This window comes from Opisthocomus hoazin, chromosome 11 (genome assembly GCF_030867145.1).
Source record: "Opisthocomus hoazin isolate bOpiHoa1 chromosome 11, bOpiHoa1.hap1, whole genome shotgun sequence".
Taxonomy (NCBI): Eukaryota; Metazoa; Chordata; class Aves; order Opisthocomiformes; family Opisthocomidae; genus Opisthocomus; species Opisthocomus hoazin.
The window spans coordinates 10,079,361-10,104,312 of NC_134424.1; the positions used below are offsets into that span (position 1 = coordinate 10,079,361).

Sequence of the window (24,952 nt, forward strand, 5' to 3'; positions counted from 1 at the left end):
TGGATTGGGCATCTCCTTCAGTCATGCTAGGTGCTGCACAGCATTTGGTTGGGCATCACCTTAAGTTGAAAGAGAACATCATGGAGAATGCAAAAAACACACAAAGGGAAGGAAGGATGGCCAGAATTGTGGTGTATCTTCTTCCATAGCAGCAGAATCATACTTTACATCACAACTGTACTGAGGCCAGCGTACTTGTCAGGAGTATCTGGAGCAAAAAGGACCACTTTTCCCATTTTCACTGGAGCCTGTTTCACCCCTTTTCTTCTCACACTGCCTCTTTTTGAAGCTCCGAAGTGAAGTGGAAATATTAGAGTAGGGATTGTTCACCTTATTTTTTCACAAATTCAGTGTAATTGTGGATGTACCAATTATGATCTACTCTTAACTTATTGTGTTAATCATGTTTATGAGTTTACATACAAAGCTATCTTGTTTGGATGAATTCAGGTTCCTCCCTTTCTGTGCTGTTTTTATCAACAGATTGTTACAGGTTTCCAGACTATGGTGTGAAACCACATTTTCCTGTGCCGAGCTCACAGTTCTGGAAGACCTGCAGACCCCAATTATCACACTGGGTCAAGGGCCATGCTAGTGAATAAGAACGATGCTTATGAGTAAACACTGCAAGATGTGGTCCTCCCTTGCTCAGTCTCCTTCTACCCCTTCAGCACCATGCATATTTTCTATTTTGAGGCACAAGAATACTGTAAATAATACTAAGTGTTCATTAGCCAAAGTTGAAACATAGCAGTAGAAAAAAGGGTGGTAACAGCAGAAGGCTTCTGAAGATGCAAGAGAAGAGATGCTAAGAATGAAATGTTGTTTTCCTAAAATTTGTCAGAACATTTGATTTTTTGAACCAGAAGATAACATTTTCAGTAAGAATTTAGCTACTTTGTCGTAATTTTTCCATAGTTTTAACCAGCTCTGCATGTGGTTTTCTGACTCACATTATGACTTAATTTCTTGTTCTGTACTGTGCTCACTGCCATAATATGTGAACATTCGGATGTATTCACTCAATCACTTTAATTAAAGCAGGAGTCCTTACCCTCAAATGCGGCCAATGAGGAACACACAGCCAGCAATGCTTGTTAGACTCAGAAGGGTTTTTTAATTATATATGTGCCTACTGGTATTCAGTGCAATCCCATTTTAGCATTTAAGTCAGTCATCAGCTTAAATGAGTTCAAATAGATCTTAAGCATACACTCAGTATTAAGAGAGAACCTAAATGCCCTGCTGAATGGGGACATGAATCAGCTTCTGATTTACTGACAGAATTGTTATCTAGAGAAAATGTCCTTCCTTCCTAGGATCTTATTAGATGAGTTGGAGATAATAGCCTTTTCCTACTGGTGCCAAAATCAGCAGAAGATCTGTCTTCATATGGTAAGCAAAGGCTTAGTGTAGCAAGCTGGTATTTTGCTTTCTTTAGCTTATTCTCAGCCTTGCCCTCTTCCATTATTAAAGAATGAGCATGAGATGCATCACAATGTTAATCTTCAGGAGGCTTTTTAGTTGTGAACTGGGACAATTTTTTTTACAATAACATATTTATCCAAATGTTTACTGATGCCCCAAAACCCCAGAGATGAGTTGGGAGGATGGAAACTCTCAACTTGATCTGTCACAGAAATACTCCCTAACACAGTATACATAGCTTTCCTAATGTTCTTAAGGCTATCTCTGAAATGTCTCCAGATGCTTGGCACTGTCATCTCAGCAAACTTTAAAAAAAAAAAAAAAAAAAAAAATATCAGATAGCAGTTCCAGTAATCTGTGAGAGGAGGCAGTGAACAACTACTGTGTGGGCTCAGTCTGGCTGTAAGGCAGCTGATAGAGTCCTGCCAGTGCTTTCCTGGGAGTGGGTTGGTCCCAGCTGGGCTCCTAAGTCATGAGAAGGTGCAAAGAGAGGTCTGGGAGGGTGCATTAGCTCGGGTGGAGCACCATGTAAATGTTTGGCCCTGGACACTTGCCCAGGGATAGAAGTGCCCACTTGGTGTAAAGAATTTCTCCCCAACTTGGCTGAGCGGACCAAAGCCATTCCAGGAGCCCAGTGATATTTGGCAAAGAGCAGAGGTAAAATCAGGCTTGAATCAGGTTTTGACATAAGAATGGATGTATGCATAAATGCAGTGTGGTATTGGTTACAGATGGAAGTAGTGGAAAGAGGATGATAGCAAAGAGTTTAATTTTAACTACTGTTTAGATTATCCAAAGTGTGGTATACTATAAAAACCAAGGGCTGGTAAAAATTCAGGTAAGAGTGAAATATTATTCAGTCTTCTATGAGAGCAGATAAGGTACTAGAGACAAATAGTTTGATAAGAAAAAGCTTATTCCATTTAGAAATATTAGTTTATAATGCTAGCTAAATTAAACAGTTATTGATTATTAATATATGTTCTCCTCTTGCTGGCTTAAGCTTTCGGAATTTGCTGTGGGGTGCCCTCAATTTGAGTGGCAGTAGTGAAAGGTTTATGGTCTGTAGCATGCTGGCCACTCTGCCAGTGAAGTAAACAGCACTTTAGGTAAGATTTGGGCTTGCAGCTTCACTTAATGAGAACATCATCTTTCAGGTCGTGGATTTGCTCTTTTAACCGATTAGGCCATGCATATCCCTATTTCTTGTAAAAATTAATATACAAAATAAACTCTTTATGTATCTATATGGGCAAGCTATCTGTGTAACTTCATTATCACATTATCCAGTAGCTCAGAGAAGAGATGACAGTGAAGATATGTGGCATCACGTGGGTGCTTCAGATAGAGAAGAAAATCTAACAGTCCTGATATGGGGACTCGTGTACTGTACCCCCACATATGTCTCTACTGGTAATGCTCTCCTCTGCAGTAAGCTCTAGATGATATGTATAGCACAAAATGCCTAGGTTTAAACTGAGGTTAAAATCAGTAAAGAATAGAACACAGAAATTTGTACTATGTGGTATTTGATGATAAAATTAAATTGGATGCTTGTAAGACAAACAGCTATGCCATATTGCTGCGTGGATGCTGTTATCTACATGTGTGTTCATTTTTCTTAATGCTAAAATAATGCTGAAAACATGCAGTGAAAAGGAAAATAACGTCAGATTTATAATCTGTTCAAGAATACTGCTCCTTTTACCACAACTGTGGTGCAAAGCATGAGTGTCTTCACCATGTTTCCCCATTAAAGCAAGAGTCATGTTAAATGACATTGTCTTTCTAGCAATTCACAGAGAAAATCAAGGAAAGCAGAAGGAGAGTCATGAGGTCCAGCTGTTGCCCTGCTATGCAGACAGGGAAGCCAATGACCAGTCTCAGCCTATCTTAGAGGCATTTGACAACTCTGAGATAGTGCAGTTAGATGTCTGTCATTCTACCCATACTACATAGAATCACAGAATCATTAAGGTTGGAAAAGACCTCTAAGATCACGAAGTCCAACCGTCAACCCATCACCACCATGCCTACTAAACCATGTCCTGAGGTGCAACATCTACATGTTTTTTGAACACCTCCAGGGCTGGTGACTCCACCGCTTTCCTGGGCAGCCAGTTCCGATGCCTGACATATAATGCACGAGGTGTATTATGCAAATGTGTTCTTTACTTCACAATAGCTGTTTGGGTAACTGTAGTTGCATAGTGGCCAGTAAGGCAGTGTGTTCTCCTTTCCTTCCTGGCCTATCAACAAATTTAGACTTTTTGCAAGTTTTTTTTTCTTTCATTGAGAGAGTTTAGAGTTAAACTGATTGATGTTTTCTCTCCTAACATAAAACATTCAACAAAAAATAATTAAAAACTCTAGTGATGGAAAATGTAAAACAAATATTAGAATTTGCTAATTGTAAACCCCTTTGTCTTTGGAGTGCCTGACAGGAGATCATTTCCAGGTAGCTATTGTGTGAAAAATGTAGGACCTTTTTGGTTCATACATATACCGAAGAGATGTAAAGCCAATATGAAAATAATTTTAATTGGTTTGGGAGAGTAACAGAAAATGATTTTCCTTCACTTGTAGAATAAAAAAAAATTTAGGTATCTCAGCTATTAAAATAGATAGAAGAGTGCATATTTCAGTACTGCAGTTACTCATGTGTGAAATACAGAAAAATGTTAATTGAGGCAGGCTTGTGAAGTGAAATTAGTTGCAAGTGGACTGTAGATGAGCAAAGGGATTCTTAGGATGTTGCACCTCAGCCATATTTTGAGGTTAATTCATTAAAGATAATTGGAATGTTAAATAGTTCCCTATACAGAATTGCTGCTACAGTGGTCTAACACTTTTAGTCTGATTGAATCAAATGCTAATTACTAATATTTAGATTTATGTTATGCTTATTTATGTGTTGGCCATCCTGATTACTTCCTTCACTGCTGGTAGTCTTTTCTGTCAAGGGTGGCAGCCCTTCAGTAACCTGAAAACAAGGGCTTGAATGAGGGGAACTGCCTGTTGTCTCTGCGTCCACAGGGTCTGTGTTAAAAACAGGAGCAGATGAGCAGTCTTTAAGAGTTTTATAGCTGATTAAAGCCTCACCAATAACTGTAGAGTAAATGCAAAGTATTTGGTGTGGTTTTCTGAGTGGACTTGACAACACTTTTACGTACCACTGCACCCAAAGTTCAAACAGATGGGCTCTTGGCATGGATCTAACATCAGTGGGTTTGCAGCCGAAATACCCAAATTGTTGTCTGGGTGCCTCTGGGACCTGAACATGGTTTGTTGGACTCCAGTCAGCAGGACAGATCTATGGTCCTTGGGAGCAGCGAGAGGAGGTCTGGTCTTCCTGGCTCTGCCTCATCTTCCACCAGGCAGAGGCCATTTGGTGTCGTGGGACGTGATATCCCTGCCCTCATCCAGGAGGAAGGCAAACCAACAATGCAGGACATTCTCCATTGTAAAAGCAGAATACAAAGTGAGTTGGACAGAAGTGAGAAGTTGGTTTGCATCAGAAAGCTTAATAAAAATATAGCCTGTTGCAGATTTCTTTTGCTTTTCTTTATTTATTACTGTGACATAAGTGTCCTCTGCATCTATTTACTCTTACTTGGGGTCAGGCTTGCATATTTCATTTGCCCAGATGGCCTGCATCACTTTGTGAAGGATGATCTTTCTGTGCTGAAAAGGTATGTGTGCCAGGTCCCACACATGTTATCACTTATTTATTGCCTCCCTGGCGGCATGCTGTCGCCAACAGGCGTATAATTAGAATAGCTTAGGCTGGAGACCTGTGGAAAGTCAGAGTACTTTCATAACTGGCCAGTAAATTCTACAGGTTTGTGCTTGAATCCTCTACAATTTGTTATCAGAAGCTCAAGTTTTTTTCTTCAGTGACATATTTATCTTTTATTCTTATAAAACAAGGAAATCCTTGCATTTTGAATCTGTTTTCATTTGTATTGACTTACTTGATGACTTGTTATTAGAAACAGCCAGGTTTTGCTTTTAGAGAAACTTTCAGTCGTTTAAACAGAACAGGAGTGCCTCTTTCTTCTTCTGTTCCCACCCTGTACAGAAAGAGAAAAACCAAAAAGTAAGAATAGGAGAAAAATGTTATCAGAAACACTAAGCCAACAGCATAATCTGCAAGTTCTGTGCGTACTGTTGTAATATCTGAAACATAATTATCAAGCTTAAGTTAATTAGACTAATGCTTAGAAAATCTGGCATGGCAGATTGTGGTAAGTAATTATATATACCGATTAAAAGATGTAATACACAGTGAGCAAAGGCAAAAAGAAAACTCCATTTGATACAGCCAGTGAACATAGACAATTAAGAAGTCAAGTAGATGAGCACTGACAAAGATACTGAACTTTGTGGAAGATGATGGGCAAGGTGCCAGTTTTCTAGTGGAACAAATTCTACACAATATCAGTTAACCTTTTGTTTTACGAAAATCCATGCTACTGTTTCCTAACTGAAATATATGAAGGGCCACTTGCTTTTTGCATTAGGATTAGCTGACATGAATACAAGGGTACGTGCAAACAAGAATGTGACATTAGAGTACTAGTTTACATATATATAGAAGTCATGTAAATGGCTTTTCTTAAAAGCAATTCACAAGATGTCATATGAGAAAGCTGTGAAGACAGTGTCTTCTGCAATTAAATGTAATGTAATAATGCTTATGGGTCAGAATGAATGAGCAGAGCTTGTATGCCTTTGTGCACCTCAGTAAGTGCACAGGCTAAACACTGGAAACACAAATTAAGAACCCTTTTTTTTTTTGTGACTTTTTCTTGAAGGCTAGTTTAAAAAAAGAATAGACCCAAAGAAAGGAGACAAATGTAGCAGTAGGTATTCTGTGGAAGAAGTTCTAGTTCCAAGATGCTCTGCTCTGACTTTGAATTGTCTAAATGTATAAAATTATTTTGCAAGTCCTCCACAAAGTGTGTGTCTGTACAACCTATTCCCCAATCAGCTCTCTCCTGAAGAATGAGTGGGAAACCTGCAAATTCCTAGTCTGGCAAAATGAGATAAAGCAAGCCCATGCTAGATCCATTCTCACAGCATTTAATCCAACAAGTATTTGACTGAGCTTCTGGAGTAATGTACAGCCTCTTCTCAGCTGTGCCACGTGTTTTATAGCTGATGGAAATTGCTTTAATTTCTGCTGATCTCATTGCTTCCTAGGGCATGGACAAACTGATTGAACTGAAAGCAAACAAAATTACTTTTTGTCTCTGAAAATTGGGAATGTTTGGATTGCTTTTCCTGTCCGTACACTTCCTACCCTCCATCTCCCCATGTTCATGTGCTCACCCCATCCATACAGTGCAGGATTTTCTGAAGTGTGTTCTGTCAGTTATGGTGAGAGAAGGTGGTGATCTGCTGCTAGGGTATCATCACCAGAACAAAACTCGTAAAAATACTGCAGACAAAACAAAGTTCCGGTGGCTTTTCCAAATTAATATTTCTAAAATGTCTGTGCTCAAATGTTTGAATATTAATTCTGTCCAAAAGCAATGATACTGAAGTCTGCATATTAAATAATAATTGTTATGCAAATACTGTCAATTCGTGATTCCTATATAGAAACATGGGGATGTCTGGTAGGTTGCAGCATGGGTAATGGCAACTAGTTTTTGCCTAGGCAGTTTAATAAGATTTTCAATGTATTTTCATCAAAAACACCTTCCTACTAGTAGAAGCTATCAGTCTTAATTAACTGCAATGTGTATCCAGCTAAAATTAATTCTCCCCGAATTCACAGTCCCTTCACTGAAATTAATTGCAGAGTATTATATTCCCAGGCTATTCTGTGATCTCTGTTCTTCAGTGTGGGCATTATGTGGGTACAACTGTGCTCTTATTCTGCAGTAAAAGAATTTGAACCGAAGGCCACCACTGCAGCTTGGAAGAGGAGCAAATAGATTCCTTCTCCTTGCAGTGAAGGCAGGCTGTGCCCCTCCACCCCCCCCAAAAATCCACTGTTATCCCAGTCTGAGTTTTGTCAAGTAAGTAAGGGTTTCCATATTGGGGGCCTTCTGTGACTATGTGTTCGCATTTCCTTTAGTGTACATGTTGAGAGGTTCATCTGAGGGATGAAGGAGCCTGCCTGAACAATACCAAACTGTTCCTCACTTCCTCCTATTCCCTTGTCTGGGCCTTTCCTCTAACACTGGGAAGGCAACGCAGCAGGGACCTCTTGCATAGCTTACACCTTCTGCATCCATCCATTGGAAACAGAATCTGGACTGTATTCTGCTATGGGTAGCATATCTTTGTGAAGTTTGTATGATAGAAAAAAATAAATGGGGCAAAACCCCACGTGATGTCCATTAAGAGAAATTCCCATGTAAGTTTTATGGTAATATTAGCTGACTGGAAAAACTGGAAGAAGTCGCTGACCATCTGAGATCTCCAATTCTGCTCTCATATCTGGGTCTGGTGCCAAATACTGCCATCATAACATCGAGAAGTGTGAGCCTCCGCTGGGTTTTATAAATATCGTGGACACTGAAGATTTTTTTTTTTTCCCTTTGCTGCTACTTTAAGAGATGAATTTGCAGACTCCAGGGCATTTGCCCTTGACAAAGCTTGTCTGGTTCTTATGCCACTAGGTCAGTGGAATATCAATAGATTCTTAATGCAGTCTGTCTTTTAAACTTTCTTTCATTTCTCAGAGCAAGAGTAAGTGTCATTCATTCATATTGGCAGATTATAATGGGAACATTGAGATACTAGTTTTTAAAAATAAACACAGGTTCTTCTGGATAGTTTTGATCTCCCACTTGTGTGTCTTCAGTGTGTCTATAGCAATTACAAGATTAGATATCCCTTAAGATGCTAGAAAAGGTCATTTTGTTGTCTTTTCTACCCCATGCCTCAGTGAAATATTCATGGTATGGCTCAGGTATTGGGATTGGGTTTAATGTTTCGTTGCATCACCATCTGTTTTGTTGTTGCAGTTGTTGTTGTTTTTTCCCTTGGTGGGGGGTGAGGGAGCATGGAGGCAGCAGTGAGGGATGCTGGCATATTGGTCCAGACCTGATATAAAAGATGAGCACTGAATCTGCAGGAACAGAGTGGCTCCTCTGATTGGAGCTATTTTCTTTTTGACATTAAAAGTCTTTCTAGCGAAAATCTGCCATTATGCATGTAGGTCGTCAGTGGTAGATAGTCTCTGTGTCTCCTCAAAGGCTATGAAGCCACATTAAAGTAGGCTTTTGTACTATATGTAAAGTTCGTTTAAATAACTTAGCACAGGCATTGAAATAAAGCTCCTCACTGAGACAAATGGCATTAACAAGTTCCAAGGATGTATTTAGTAGAGTTTTCCAGAGTATTGCAGTGGCTCTGTGGGAAAGGGCAGCACAGAGATAGCCTAAACCTGCAAGGGGATGCGTAGCCACAGGAGGGCTTTGCTGCAGGTGCCCGAGCCCCTTGGCCACAGCCAGCCCCAACACCCAGCTGGTGGTAGCACCACTCCTCGGCCACCAGACCTGGGGACAACCACAGTGACACAGAGACCCTAAGTGGAGAATACTTCCCAGGAGGGGCAGAGTGGCTTTCTCTACAGTGGGTTTCTCACAGATGAGTTTTAGGCTCCCTTGTGACTTTCTTTTTATTATAACGAGAGTGTTTGGCCCATAATATTTCACCAGGGTTTTTCAAATCCTTTTTGATCATCTTGCTCTTTTTCAGCATTTACCTCTTACTGCTGTTGATCTAAATGTCATGACATTTTAAATATGACTTATTATAACAAAACAATATATAAAACAATATGCTGCGTAATAAATGCAGCCGTATTTTTCAGAGTGAATGTTAAATGAGAGCAATTTATTCCTCAACCTATTTTAGTACCTACTTACTAGAAGGTATTGGCTGCTTAAATCCGGGGAGGCAATCTCAGAGGTAAGGTAGCCTTGCATGTGCAAGACTGAAAGCTAAAGAAGTATTTGAGGGATGCCTGGGGGAAAAGGGCATCCTGGGGATGGCAGGAGTGCCGTGATCCTGAGCACGGCAGGGAAAACTGGCAGAACTGTCCTGGGAAGGTCTGCTGGCAAGCGAAGGGTCCCCTGAGAAGCACACAAAAAGCAGGTTTTGAAACCCCAGCGGTTTTCCTCAAGCATGTGCTATGTGTCATTTTAGACAGATGAAATCTCCTTAAAATCCTCCTACAGTCAATGGAGAGAGTGACTCAGTGTGAGTTACTCCAGGACACATTGATTGTTTTCTTAATTTCAGAAAGTGTTGGGGGGGAGAAGGGAAGGATTTAATAGGAATGAGCTAATTCCCCAGAGAAGGAGAGATCTGCCGTGGCCATTGTGGGCTGCTCTTGCAGCTCCCAGAGATGTGGTGAGGAGGGTGAAGATCCCCCAGGAGATGAGGACATGCTCACATCCCCCTGTGCACTGAAATGGCTCTGTGCCAATGCTGTGGGACCTGCAGCTGATTTCCTCTGTGCTGGCAGAAAAATACAAAGAAAACAAATAAACCAAATCAACCTCCCTCACACACATGTGTCTTCCTTGGCATGTCATGAAGCTTATTGAGTGTGCTGAGCGCACAGCAAATATTTGTCTAAAGTTAAGAAGATTATCAGGGGTAGTTCTGACTTTGAAACTGCCTGTGCTGGGAGCCAGAATACATCAGCCTGATACAGGCATCTTGAGGTTATCTCTGCTCTTGGAGTGGGACGTGCACGTTGCTCTGCAGCTCTGACCTTTTGGGAAAAGCCTTTTAGTCAAGTAATACATGCACCTGCATGAAATTTTTGAATCACTCCCTCTGTCCTTGATTAAAGTGCTTTTCCTTGATTAAAAATAGCCTTTTTCCAAATGAGCAATGTTGCACGCCAGGCTGTACACACAGGATAAAGTTTCCTCCAAAATTACCACATTGATGATATTGCCATTTCTTTACCCAGGTCTGTGCAGCACATTTCTCTTGTGTAGGCAGTCCTCTCTAGCCGATGCCGTTAGGAAGCTCCACGCAATCAGCTACCTTTTCTTCCCAGGTGAGGAAAACTGCAGAGGTGTTTGTAACATTATCTGCTAACTAGGAGGATAACGGGCATGGTGAAAATGTATCCAAACACATTTATAGATTCTTGCCTGGATTCGTATCAGGATGTAAATAGCAGTCCTCCAAGTCTTTGGCAGGACTTCTTACCCCAGTGGATATTCCTTCAAGTATCTCCTTTGTAACGTGCTCACTTTCCAAGAATTTTATCTTAGTTGGAGCCAGCCTGGAAGTCTGTCAAGATTTGAGCTCTTCAGAGTGCAATCTACACATTTCACCAAATGACAAATGTGTTTCCTATACAACCATCATTCTGTTTGCGGGCTTGTCTTTTATACTTTCAGAAGCAAATTTCTTAGGATGCCTTCTATATTTATTCTATCTCTTATCCTTTTTGTATGCAGAATTGTTAGAAAGTAGTGTTTGTAGAGTTTGTCTTGGCAAAGCACTTAAGCACATATGCTTAAGGGTTTTACTTAACCTTTATGTGTGTTTCCACAAAACTCTGTTTAAGTGCTTTGCTAAAAAGGGTGCAGTTATTCGTATGTCCACATGAAGTGTGAGGTTCAAATCTTTCCCCAAAGCACAATAAAACTGAAAAAATATCTGCAGTCACTATAACAAAGAGTCGATAGAAGAAAAAAACACACCACTTAAACACAGCTTTGATAAACTGAGACTCCAATGGAGTATATGCTTTGCAGCAATAATATCAGCAGCTGTGAGGTAGCAGTGTATTTCATTTGGAAGTAGTAAAATAATTGGAGAAGGATTTTCCAGTAGGTAGTTAAAAATTGTGTCATACATAGAAAGTAGGTGACTTGGCGGTCTTCTCCATCTCCTTAAATAACTTGGATTTAATGTAGCAAGTAAAGAACACCCCAAAATTAGGGATTTCCATTTCATTCAAACACAGATATTGGTATGATATAGACTTTTAAGCAAAGTCAGCAGATGAGAAAATTATAGGATGTGGGTTTTTTCTGCAGTGTTCACTGTAAATTAGAGCAATTAAATTACAGCAGTCTTGTAGCTGTAATTAAATATGGAGATGGGCCCAGAGATGCAGAAAGTGCTGAACTGGTTGGGCTGCTCAGGCTGCGGCATGGGAGCAGTGGGAAAGGCGGCTTGGAGATGGGTCCTGATCCCGCAGCAGCTGGCGGGGGACAGCCAGGCCTCTTGCACTGTATTAATGCAAGATCTCATAGGTGGTCAAGGGGGAGCATGCCATGCTTGTTCTCTGCCTGTGTTTTTGCCTTTCCTGGGGCCCTGCCTGGAGCAGTTACAGGGGCGATACCAAGCTGGGTTGTGCCCAGGGCTGGGAGCTCCTGCACTGATTACCCCCAGGTAGGTAAAACAGGATTTAGGGCCATGCGATTGCAACAACACTGAGAAGCTGCTTTGTGAAATCGCTGTGTTTCATGCATTATTCTTTCATTTTACATTGTTAGTCAAGTCAAGATTTGAGCCACAACTGAAAGCAAATGGGATGGAGATGGGGGGCATAGGCTGTCCACCAAGAAGCTCACGCTCCCTTCAGCAAGACTAGAGCATGAAGAAAGGATAGAGTGTAGCAGGGGGTACAGATAATAGCAGTAATTGTCACATTTAATTACATTATGGGGAGGGATTGAACTGAAGTCTGACTGTGAATATATAAGTTAAATATAAAGAGAAGTGAAAGAAAACATTGGAGGAAAAGAGCAAGGACGACAAGACCAGGCAGAAGAGGGCAAAAGAGGCAATTCAGAAGTTCAGTTCATGTAACAGCAGTACAAGAGGAGGCTCAGATGGCTTAAAGCCACTACCAGGACCAGGAGGTCCTTAGTATCACCAAAGGGCTGAGGGGCCATAGCCAGCTCAGTCCTCGAGGTTTTTTTTTGCCGTGGTGGGATGCTCGAGGTGAAGCCCCCACCATGTCTGCTTGCCGCAGTGCAAGAACAGGGGCAGGAATGTTCTGTGTGTGTGTGTTTGTCACACAGCTCTGGGTCTGTGAGGGAGTGGGAGGAAGAGGTACACGTAGCAGTCCTGGGACTGGTTTTGTCTCCAATGTCTGGAAAAGAGTTGCCACTGGAGAGATGAGACTTTCAGCCTCTTCATGGTTCACATGTTAATCTGATGCTGAAAGATCACTCTGCAGATTTCACTCGAGTGTGGGAGTTAAGTACAGAAAACATGCCTGGGTATCCCTAAGGTGTATTGGTAGTAACAAACACCACCAGCTGGGTAATGCCTAATATCTGACCCAAACTGCTGGCAAAAATTTGTTGTTTTTTTTGTGAGCTGTTGGTTTTGATAATATTGTATTTTAGAATTGCTGAAGCAGTTGAGTTTTGTTATTTTGCAGTAGTTTGGCATAATTAAGCTCCATCACTATGATTTTTCTTTTAGTTAAATGCATTGGAGGTTATAAACTCATAACTATCAACAGTAAATATTCATGGACAGTGAGAATAGTGCTAACTACCATGAAAGCTTTTTCCCCTATACTTTTGTGTAGTGCTGTATATTAACACGGGTTGATTTTCTGCTGGTGTTATGCCATAAGTAGAAAAAAACCAGAATATAGATGTTAATTCAAACAACAGCCAGTCGTAGTCCCAGGTCCCATACAGTTTTCTGCACTGAGAATTCTGGGCTCTTCCGCAAAGGGCAAGGAGGAGAGGTTCCCCAATGTGAATGTGTTATAAAACAATATTATGTTTCCCTTAAGAATTGCAGTGATAAAAACGTAGACCATTCTGCAGCACTAACAACTTTAACAAAATAACATAAAGCACAACTGTCAGGTCTGCCAGCATCTCACAGTGGGAGACATGAGTGAGAAAATGAATGCTTTTCACAAGCAGAAATATTCAAAGATCTTCACTGTTTACAAGTAATCAAGACTGACAGTCATAGATTATTGGTGGAAGAGCATTTTCTGCTTGAGGTGAAAGAAGAGGATAATTTATCAGGAAGCCCAAGAAGTCAGACATCAGTAATGATCTGCTTGAAGAAGGGCATATCTTAGAAATAGTGCATTTATTTATACTGCAAGGCAAGAAGATGCACTAAGTTATAAACAAGAGTCTTACTGCTTGAAGAATGTTGAACAGATACAGTGTGTAATTTGCTGGGCAACTGCGATTAGAGAATTGACTAATGTGTGTCTTGGTGCTTGTCCAGAATATTAAAATAAAAAGTTAGCGTAACAGAGATTGTCTAAAAAATGTTTATGCTCTCGCATCCTAGCCTCTCCTTTCGGAGTTAATCTGAGCTACGCTAATCTGGCTGCTTACCTTTTTGTTAATGCTTGCATTTCTGAGACACTCCTGTAGTACAGCAACAGGCTTGCATTTGGCTGCAGAGAATTTGGGGCTTTCTGAGTTTGGCAATAGAACAGCATGTCTGACATGCTGCTTTTGCATCAGCTTTGTGTTATGAAAACAGGCAAAGCAGCAGCGGTTTTAAAATGGTAACTAGCTTGGAGCTCTGTGGAAAAGGTTTTATAGACTGCCACCTGCCCTGCCTGTGCCTTGGTATGCACTCTGGCCTACAGCAACGCAAGGCTGCTTGTGGACAGATCCCGACTGGAATTGCTGTCCAGATACCAAGAAATGCTGCTTCCTAGGGTGCAGCCTGAAAGGGAAGGATTTGGTTAGAGTTAGAAGATGACGCTCATATCAGTATAAAATGCCGTGGGGATCCATCCCTTGTAGTTTGGTATTCATTGTCTCTGTTCCTGCCAAGCTCACCCAAAGCTTATAGCTTTTTCTTTTTAAAATCACCATCGCTTCCTAATTCTTCTTTCTTTTACTGATTGTATGGATTGTATATTTTAGTTTGTATTTGACCAACTTCAACTGACATTACCATAACATTGCTGAGGACAGGCTGTGCTTCCCCACTCTTCTGCTCCACATCTGTGTGGAACCTGGGCTTCAGGGGAGACAAGAAGTCTTCCATTACGCATCAAACAGTGGTTGTCAGGAGAGCCCAGTGTGCCTGCAGAGCTCTCAAAAGCAGCTGGTGGTGGCCCCATCAGCTGGTGAATGTCCCTGAAAGACCCTGAGCAAAATCTGTCCCCTTCAGTGTTTTCTGGAGAAGTGACTCTTGTAATCTCACCATGTGCTATTTTCATCTCACTTGAAATAGCACTTGTTTATCACAACTGGAAATGCCCATATTAGCTTGGGAAGGGATTCTAAATGTGAGTGGTTTCTTCTAGAAGTGCTCTTTGCAAGAATGTTGGTTGTTGAGTGGCGTTTGGGTAATATGGAAGTCCTGTCCCAGGAACTGCGGAGAAGGCAGAGAAAGTGTTTTTGAGAGAATGTGGATCAGTCAGTCTCCAACAGGGAAACCTGGGCAAAATGTCTCTTACAGAAAATCATGTCAGGCAGATGATGTGGGGCTCTGGAAAAGATTTTTTTTTTTTTTTCTTTTTACAGAGCTTGCAGAAGTAGAATTGTTGTACAGAAAGTATCACAGACTTTGAGCTGGTCTGTGTTTGAATATCTCTGAGTAAGGATGTCAGCTCAAGTTCTCCAGCTTTTTTTGACCGGGGGGAAAAATAAGGGGAAATCACTAGTTTTTCCAGATGGATAGCTGGAATTAAAAAAAATAGAGGTATTTTTTCCCTTTGCTTTGACCAGAAACTTGGAGTGTTCTCCAGGTGCAGGAGAGCATTGCTTCCCCTGCATAATCCAAACTTCCAATAGCATGTCAAATGTTGATAAAAATGCACAGTTGGGACTTGCATGTTACTATGAACACACTCCAAGGCACAGAAATCCCTTAGAAACAAGTATCGACTGTTACATTTGTTTCCCACCTGAATTCTGAATCAATACAATTTAATACTGAAATATGTATGTTCTTCCCTGAAAGTAGTTTTCTAGCTCAGCCAAAACACTGTGGAGACTCCCTTAGTCTCTTTAAAAAACAACAAAAAAAAAAAAAAAAACAAAAAACCCCACACTTTTTAATAAGATAACTCTTGCTTACTGAGACTGTCGCACTGAGATCTGAATCTGGTTGAAAAGTACCTTGCACAAGAACACATGAAATAACTAGCTGAAACCAAACCCATACAGGATCCCGATATCTTGTCACCATTAGAGATCACTAGCAAATGCTAAGAGAAGATGTGAAGAAGCAGGCAGGGGCACAGATATGCCTCCATTAATTTGTGGCATGAAGAATCTCTGAACTAGAGGTAGTATCAGCAGCCCTTAATTTATTTATCTTAAATTTATTGGTACTGTTGATCTTGAACCTGCATAATGTTTAGCATCCTCTAGCAAGATTATCCATAATTTAACTGTTGTGCTTCAGAGTGGCTAGCTATGTCGTTTGTCTTGTACTGGAGCTGCAGGATGGTGGTGGCAGGGAAGGGTATTCCAAATCTCTACAGTGATGGTTAGATACTATCAGGAACTAAGTGACATTGGGATAACTGCTTATGCACTTCAGAAATTACTGACACAGCAAGAGGTTTGAACGCAGAATAGTCCTGTGATTCTGAAATAATACTCATCTATAAGTCAGTTGAACAATAAATGCATTGGCTGTGGCAGTGATTTAACACCACAGTCTGTTGTTCAACTTACCCAGTATGTCCACAAAATGTGGATGTGTCTTTTCAGTGAATGCCTGCCACAGCAGAGCACAGTAAGGCTGTGTTGAGCGCTTTTGTGCTTGCTGTGTGGTACTGTGGGCTGCGTACAAGGAGCCAGGGATGCTAAGGTAGGTTGGGTTTCCAGGCAAGTTTCAGAATTCATTGCTACTCCCCATATATCTGTTTTAACCTGAAGTCAAAGATTGATGGTTTTTAAAGGTTAGCAGTTATATAGCAAAAGAAACCTTCTCCTTCACCAGGTTTGAGAAGTTAGACAACATCAACAGCCATTTCAGGATATGCCTCCTTATTACTGTTCACTTCAGTTTCTTTGAGCAGGGAAAATAAAAGTAAAAACTGTAAGTCAAGTCCTCACTTTACTAGTCTTCTCCTAGAGTCAGATCTCACCTGGGTTGCACAGACACAGGAGAGAGGAGAGGCAGGGGAGAACAGCAGCCAAATCACATCGCTAAAAGCACTTCTTGCAGGTTAAACAAGGAGACCTTGAGGAACAGGGGCTGCCCTCCCCTGCCTTCTAGCTGTTGCCTGCTGTATCTCCTACTGATGCCAGGTCTAATGAGCAAGACATTGCTTTTTGAGAAAAACAGCTCACACCTCAGACAGACAATTGATTTACCAGCACTTGGCTCATCCTGGTGCATCCTCTTGTGAAGTGTAAGCGCTCACAGTCCATGAAAAGTACAGGATGATGTATGCTGTTTCCTATAACTCCCTCTCATTGCCAGTTCAGCTGTGGTACCTATATGTCATATAGGCTTGTACAGCGGGTAAGAGCAGGCACGTGGACACAAAGGACGTATGTGACAGTGTATATACACTGTACCTGTTCCTAGCTTTTAAATCTTTCTCCATAACACTGTGGCATTATTACAAGATGGATTTATAACATACCTAGAGCTAATGTAACAATGAAGATTAGTCCTCTACTAGTCAAACAGTAATATGCTTTAATTTGCCTACAGCTACTGTATTGTATTGGCATGAAAAGAAATAGCTTTCTAATGCAGCTTGATCTGCTGAGCAGGAAGAAATCTGTGCTGCGGAATGTAGAACTACATAGGACTATAGCTGGCAGCAAAATTCAGAGGAGGAGAAACACAGTGCAAATAAAAGTATTTGTGAGTTGGATATATGCTAACAATCCTAGTTTATTGCTAAACGTGCCATATGCAGTAATGCAGTTTGCTTGGCAGGTTCAATATTGCGTCATCTTTGTTTTTCATGGTTTCATCTTCCATACTAAAATTTGTCCAGGAATAAAAAGTGTAAATTCATTAGTTTCCAACTTTGTGACATTAACAAAAAGTTGGTGTTATAATGTTCCTCAGAAGCACTGATGCTGTTAATAAAATCTGTGCCGTGCTCTGTACCTACAGACACACTGAAAATCTCAGTTCTTCAGTGGCTGATTCAAATGTTTCTGCATTCTGTTGTGAATATAGCCTTCATTTGAGTGGCAGGCATTCTTTGAGGGGACATGTGGACAAATAGTCACTCCAGTGCTGGCACATTATACTTACCATAAAATAGAACGTCCTCCTTCTCGAGAGCAGCAGAAACATCAGCTTCTCCCCTCTTCTGGAGAGCAAAGGATGTATGTGAAATCTTCACGTCTGGGATAATATCGCTTAATACTTACTGCAAACGGGCTAGAACTTATTTTTGTGGGCATATTATGCAAACTAGATGCAAAAATTAGTTTCACATACTTCTGATCTTTTTCCCCGCTGAATCACCAATGAAATATAGTTGTGTTGAAAAGAATAGGTTTTGTTTCTAGGTTAGGCATGTGTCTCACTTTCATCAAGGGCAAGGAAGGTCTAATAACTTGCATGCAGGGAGGGAATGTATCTCTTCTGAAAACTACTGGTATAAACTGCCAGTGGGAAACAACAGCAACAGGGCCTTGTTATCACAATAGACTTTGATGGGAAAGGTGGCCCCATGGGCAGAGGAAAAGCCAGAGACAAAAATTTTACCTGAATTACTGACAAGGTGTCCAGGCAGCTTCTGTCCTGCTCACTCTGCGGATGTAACGGGCACTTCAAAATACCTGAGTGTGTTTGTTATCCTAGTACCTACCAGGTTTGCATCAAAGACTCTCAAGGTATACGGCCATCAACTCACAAAGGTGAACTCTGTCACTGCCTATTAATCACCCTGGCACCTTGTGTTATCATCATAAATTGATCAGAGCCAGTTAGCTACTGTCACCACTCTAAACCAGTAGCCTTCACCCTTCATCTCTTTATCAGCAGGTCCCTCCATCCTGCAGGCACCTGGAATAGTTGGATCAGCTGCACACAGATATGCCCTGAATTTGACAATAAAACTGGAAAAAAAGTAATCAACAGGTTTTTTTCTTCTTCCTCCCTCAAAAAAGTTACAAAAACATGACAAAGAGGATTCCTCTGACAAGTGGAGGACAGAAGAAGAAATGGCAGCTGAAGCAGCAATTCTGAAGAAGTATTTTCAGGAAAATCAAAGGTAAGGATTTACACATTAACTTACTCCTGCAACACCCAAAACTGTTCAGTCCTCCATAGGCTTCCTGAGGACAGAGGGGAGGATATGTAGAATGGAACAAAAGAAATGAAAGCTCTTAGGTTTGTGTTGTTTCCAAAAGCACACAGCACTCCAACAGTGGCTGAAATAACACCCTCCTTCTTGAACAAATCGGCATCATCCTAGAGCATTTAGTTTTCAGACAGCAAAATATAACGTATCAAGAAATCATCAGCAATTACTGAAGAGGAATGTCTAACACATCCTCCCTGTGTTTTTGGAACAGAAAATAGCCTTGGTACCTCTACGATGAGTTAAAAATTGTGGTGTATGTGTACACCCAGATATGCATATGCATCTAGACGTACAAAATCCCAGCAGAGTTCAGACTGTAGAGTGGGTAAGAAAATGCTATTTTCATTTGGCAAATCTTTAGTCATCTGATCAGGTCAACTTTCAAAATTAAGCCTGCTGGAAAACTGCCCATTCTGGTAAATTTTCCACTGGCCCTAAAAGAGAAAAGATTTGCTGGGAGGAACAGAAAAGAGAAAACATTTGGCAAGCACTAGCATTGGTGCTCTAGAAATTGAGATTTTTTTTATTTTGTCCCAGAAGCCAGATTCTTCCCATAGAAATGAACTGGCCCCCGGGGATCAACGAGTTACACTAGGATGTACGCTGCAGCAGTGATGCCAAAAGCTCCCTCTCCCCTGTTCCCCATATGCTGTTTGCCATCATCCAGCACTCTCATTTCTCTGTCATTTCTGACTGTTTCATACTTTTTCCTCCAAAGAACTGAAATCCCATAAATATCCCTCCTCTCTGCCTGTGACTCACTGCTTGCTGCCCACTTGAGACATCTTGAGCTAAACTACACAGCGTGCGCATGGCACACTTACGTGGCAGCTCTGTCTCCCATGCCATTCTGTCGTCTCCGTTTGGGCTGGTTCATCAGGCTCTTTCCTTTCCATTTTTACTTGCATGATGACCACACTCTTGTCTGCACAAAAAACATCAGCTTCTACAGTCAAATTAGCTGTGCCAACAATTCTGTGGATGGGTATAGAGAAAGCTGTGTAATTCCCATCTATGGAGGAAGCTGGTCCTCAGCATCTGGGACCTAGTTGGGTACCTATGGACCTCCAGGGTTTGGAGCAGCAGGGTCTGGACTACACAGCCAGGGTTTCACTTTTCACCTTCTCAGAAACAGGCTTCTCAGAAATTAATTACTCAGCCAGAAAGAGCATATCCTTAGGTAATGCATGTGTAAGCACTTACTAGCAGAGGCATTATGTAGCACTTCATCTATGGCATGGCAGCAAATGAACAGTACTTAAGACAAAATTTCCCATCCCTAGTCCACTGTGATGTTGTTCCCCATTATATATTTTGGTACGTTTTTGGAGGGGTTTTTTTGTCTGGTTAGAAATGAATTTGAAATATCTTCCTGCAGAGATTCTCAAAGGGGTTGGAATTACGTCCCCACATATCAATAAAATGTTCTTAGGTACTTCTGATACTGAACACAGAGCTGGATTGATGGTATAAATTCATTCCTGCAAGCAAATTCATGTGGCTGGACTTCTATTTCCATTTATTATGAAAATAAATCAGCATGTATCTGCATGGATGACCTCTTGATAAGTTCTCTATGATATTAAGGTCATTACCTTTCCTAGAACAGACTGGTAAATTAAATCCTACTGGCATCTTTATCATGAGAGTATTTTGCCTTGTACAGACAGTCCTTCCAACCTTTGATTCCCAACACAAGGCGTCACTGTCAATCTCTTCTCCCTGACATTGTTTTGCTTCTGAGGTTTAAGGCTCTGGACCTGAGATAAAGGTATATCTGAGCACCTTCTGAATTTCTCAGCCTTCATCTACTCTTTTAACCTTGCTTCTCAAGTGACGAAGATTGAAAACTTTTGGCAAATTAACAAGGTTATATGCATCCTTCTTCGAAGCTATTTTTGTTTTTCACCTACAAAGGATTTATTTTGCCATTTATAAGTTTACCTGGCTGCTGTTTGACTTGAGCTTTTCATGCAGCACAGGGAAAGTCAGAAAGAGCTGAATGTGAGTGTTCTGGAGCCAACAAATGGCATTTTTTAAGGCCTCATGCATTATTTTTCTGTATAAGTGTTTTGTTCAAAGAAGCTCAGCTAGATTAGCCTGGACAGAGTGAGCTGTGTTTCAGGGCTTTCCCAGCTACCCTGACATTTATCACAAGTCCTTCACCAAGTGTCACAACTCCTATAGGATTTGACTGGGTACAGTAGCACCTTTTACCTGTATTTATAGACTAGCTGATCAAGAAGGACTTGCAGGTGACTTTTCTTTTTCCTAAGAAATACTTGAAGAAAGGAAGAAGTTCTTGATTCTTTTCCAATTACATTTGCTGGTGCTGATTCCTCTTGTCTGGTTGGGTGGCCACAGCTAGGTGCTTCTACACCAGTCCCCAGCCCCAGATCATCAGAAAGATCAAGCCACTTGTTTAAAGAAATGAGCCCCACTTAGCCTTACCAAGTTTACACCCTTAAGAAAATACTTGTCTGAAAATAACTTATTTGTGTGTACAATTGCCTAGAGCAGATGAAACTGAAATCAGTGAGTGAATTTGTGTTTTTCACATGTTGCTGGTCTTTCTTTGCATGTCCCTGTGCCACTGTATCCCATCTCATTAGAAGGACTTGTCACTTCTTGAACACTACAAGCATGTGTGGGCTCCACAGGGCTGCTCATGGTGCTGTGTTTGCAGAGCTGAAGTTCAGCAGAACTTCATTTGGCTCTCAAAGAGGACAAGAACAGGGAGGAAACTTTCTGTGGAAAGGATATTTAATACATAATTGCCAGAGTTAGTCATTCTCTTGATTAGTAGCACCAAGATTTGACCTCTTTAGGAGACATTCCTCATTCAGTGTTGGCTGTCATACGGTCAGCTGTGTTTGATAACTGGTCACTCTTTGAGGTGGATCTACGGGGAAAGAGTCTTTGCCCAAAGAGCAAGATTTGATGCAACATCTTAATCTCCAAGCTTATTTTCAGATGCACCTTTTAAAGTTTCTTACTATCTACAGCTGGGTAAGTATTTTGTTAGTCTGTTCTGTGCATTTTAAATTTCACATGCCAGAAAAAGGCTAAAGATTAAAAGAGTTACTAACCTTCAGATAGTATATGATAAATATCTCTCTTCAAAGACAGTTATGCTCTGTGTTCCTGTTTCTGAAGAAAGAACCAGGCTGCACAATTTTTAGTAGAAGTTTTCCTATTTTATGCATAACTGAAGTAATACTTTTACGCCATTAGAAAAGTAGTCAGTCTGAAGTACTGTGTCAAAATGTCCCTTTGCATAAAGGGGTTGACAGTGATATTCTGTTGCCTAGTGCTTTTTGAGTTACAAATATTCGATAGCTTTTAATTGCTTAACTATCTGAATATTTTGTGTCATTCAATATGCAAAATTCATTTAAAAATTTCTCCAAATAATGCGGGCTGCACAGTCATTCAGGATTTCTGGTGTCAATTCTCCCCTTCATCCCCAGTCTGGCAATGTTTCTGGAGAATATAGTTTTTTCAACTTTGTCAGAGAATATGAATTTTATTATTTTTCTTGCCCCAGTGTGAAAGAGAGACAGTCTCATCCTTTGAGAGCACTTATCCTGCCTCACAGCTGCCTCTTCTGCACCAAGATCTCAGCATGTGTGAAAAGATGCTGTTCTGTTGACTTCAGCAGGGAAATTACCACTGTAAGCAGCAGCTGACCAGAGAGAATTTAAGCTGGCGATTTGGCTTGCATTTGGTTTTGCTCCCGCACCTTTGACAATCCATGCTGCATGCATGAGAGTGAGCACCAGAGCAATCCCATCACTTTCCTTAAATTTAGGCAAGGATGATAAGATGGCTCGCAACACCCTTTGGTTGCTTTACTGCAAGAAAAGCCCTTCCGTTATTTCTGGTACTTTAAACTGAATACAACCACAAAAAAAAAGTTGTGCCTCAAAGTGGATCCACAGAGTGGATCTTGGACACATGGCATGCAGTGAGAATACAGTGAGTCGGTTCCAGGAGATGCTGTCCTTGGGCAGTATGGACCACAGAGCAGGTTGTCTCCTGGGCAGGTGCCACAGTGTCAACACAGACATGGCCAGGGATATTTCTTGCAATAGATGCTCCTCCACTGTAGGCAGCCTGTTGGCAAGCAGAATCACCATGCAGTCATAGAATATACAGCGTGCTGTGAACGCTAGTATGGGGAATGGGAGCGGGGAAAAGGGGTACAGTGGTCAGGGACGCTGCAATTTTGAAGCCTCACTTTATAAGCAGAGCAATTCTTTGAGTGCTTACACTGGAATTAGACTGAAAGTGGTGCCTGGTACTAGGGACTTCCCAGAGAGCTGTTTATGGCTGCACTTAGGAGCTGTTTGCATATAATCCCTAAGTAAATACACATCCTAGTAATCAGCTATAGATTTCTCTGCACTCCAGACTGAAGTGCTACTAATTATATCCCCCACTCAGAAGCCTCCAAGAACCATTAATTAGAAAGCAGGAGCTGATGGTTTGCTTGTCTGTGTGAGACTATTATGACCTGAGAGTGAAATATAAGCTTCAAAAGAAACATGTTTTATGAAGGTCACCTTGGAAAATATCATAACAATCTGTCAGGAGAAGAGAATGCAGCACTCCAAGTGTGCATTTCAGTATGGCATTATGCTTTAAGTACTTGGAAATAGAAGATGGATCAGATCATAGGCTCTATGCTTTTTCACCCAAAATTCTCTTTTTTCTGCAGTAAGTACATGTAAAGTAATCTTTTTGTTATTTCAGTGGAATGCAAGGAAAGTTAATAGAACTCCAGCAGACAAACATAATCTGGCCCTTGCTGGTATTTTTGAAGTTTAAAACACCCAGAGCCGCCACCTCTGCAGCAGGGAGAAGGTTTATGCACAAGAGTTAAATTATCTCTTTGAGGGCAGATATAAACAGCCAGAAGTGGTGCAGTGACTGTGTGCAGCAGTCATACCCACCCTAGCAGGCTCAAGGCAAAAGGCTTCCCCAAATAAATGTGGTGTGCTAATGCACAGCAGCCTCAGCACCAAGGCTGATTGTTTTTCTGGTCGGAGCATATCGTTATTCTCATGAAAACAAAGCTGGAATAGAGTTAACTATGGTTATGAGTGAGACGTCTTCCTCTTGTAGGAGGCCAGCATAAACATAATGTTCCCCTCACACCTATTCCAGGACTCTGTTTTGAGGCTGTAAGTAGTGCTGTGCTGAAAGCTATACACCTCATTCTCTGGACTTCCATTTCCCTATAGGAGGCCATTTAATTCAACTGTAAGGAGTACATGAATTCCATGCAGCACTGCTTGGATCCTGTAATTATAGCTACAGTAGAAACGTTATGGCCAGAGACACAGACAAGATTGTACCGCATAAAGGCAAAGCACCAAATGTGTTACTGTTAGCAAAGAAAGCTGTCAGAGGGCCAGCTGTTCTCTTAACTTGCACATCTAGCGGCCTGAATGCTTACCTGGGCTGTCTGTCAAATACCAAGTATATTCAGTCTGATTCATTCTTGATTCATCATTAAGCTTTGTGTGTGTCACGTTGTATGAGAGGAAAATGGGGAACACCGAACATAACTGATGGGCATTGTGTCCCAGGACCTGGGATAAAAGAGTCGAGGTACAGGACAATGCTGAGCTTCAAATAAGGATGACATCAGATGTGCTCAAGTACTTTTATACCCAAAGCTGTGCTAAAATGGTGCTAATCTCTTGCCCCCAAAGCTGCAAACTTACTAGGCAGCCAGACCCTCCTTCAAGCAGATTCACAAAACATGTGCCAAGTAATTTATAGGCTGCCATCAAACTGTCAAGTCAAGAGGGGCATACAATGGAAACTGTTGCTCAAAATGCCATCAAAAGGGAAAACATATGTTTCAGTGAGAAAAGACAATCAAACAAAGAAGTGGGTGGCTGGGGAGTTGCAGCAGCAACAGCAGCAAGGATCCAAGCCTTGTGTGCACGGCCCCGGGAAACAAGTTCGGGGGCCATGCCCTTGTCTAGCAGTTGGGTAACAGCTTTGTGTTTAATAAGCTGAAATAATTTTCTGAGCATTGAAGCCAGCTCTAAACATGTTCTGAAGTGAAGGTACAAAACTGAAGATACCAAACAAAAAGCCCACTTCATGCTCAATTATTAGCAAAGGTTTGTATCCAGTTATCCTATTGCTGTAGCTGCTGCATAATAGAACTGCCCAGAGAGACGCTCTAACCAGCAACTCGAACGTGACCTCAAAACTTAAAAGCTGCCTTTGTGTGAGTTTTGGTATCTAGGCTGTATAGGTGGA

At 41.2% G+C, this 24,952-nt stretch overlaps 1 protein-coding gene across 9 annotated transcripts in view; it reads left to right on the top strand.

Annotated features, from left to right (window-relative positions):
• FHIT (fragile histidine triad diadenosine triphosphatase) overlaps positions 1–24,952 on the top strand; it is a 631,319-nt gene that overhangs the window by 601,353 nt on the left and 5,014 nt on the right. For 8 of the 9 annotated variants that reach the window (XM_075432963.1, XM_075432967.1, XM_075432960.1 and 5 more), the window contains one exon: positions 18,474–18,577. The exons of the other annotated variant lie outside the window; for it this stretch is intronic. In XM_075432963.1, the coding sequence (XP_075289078.1) occupies positions 18,474–18,577 (104 nt within the window). The remainder of the gene's footprint in view (positions 1–18,473; positions 18,578–24,952) is intronic. 9 annotated transcript variants of the gene reach the window in all.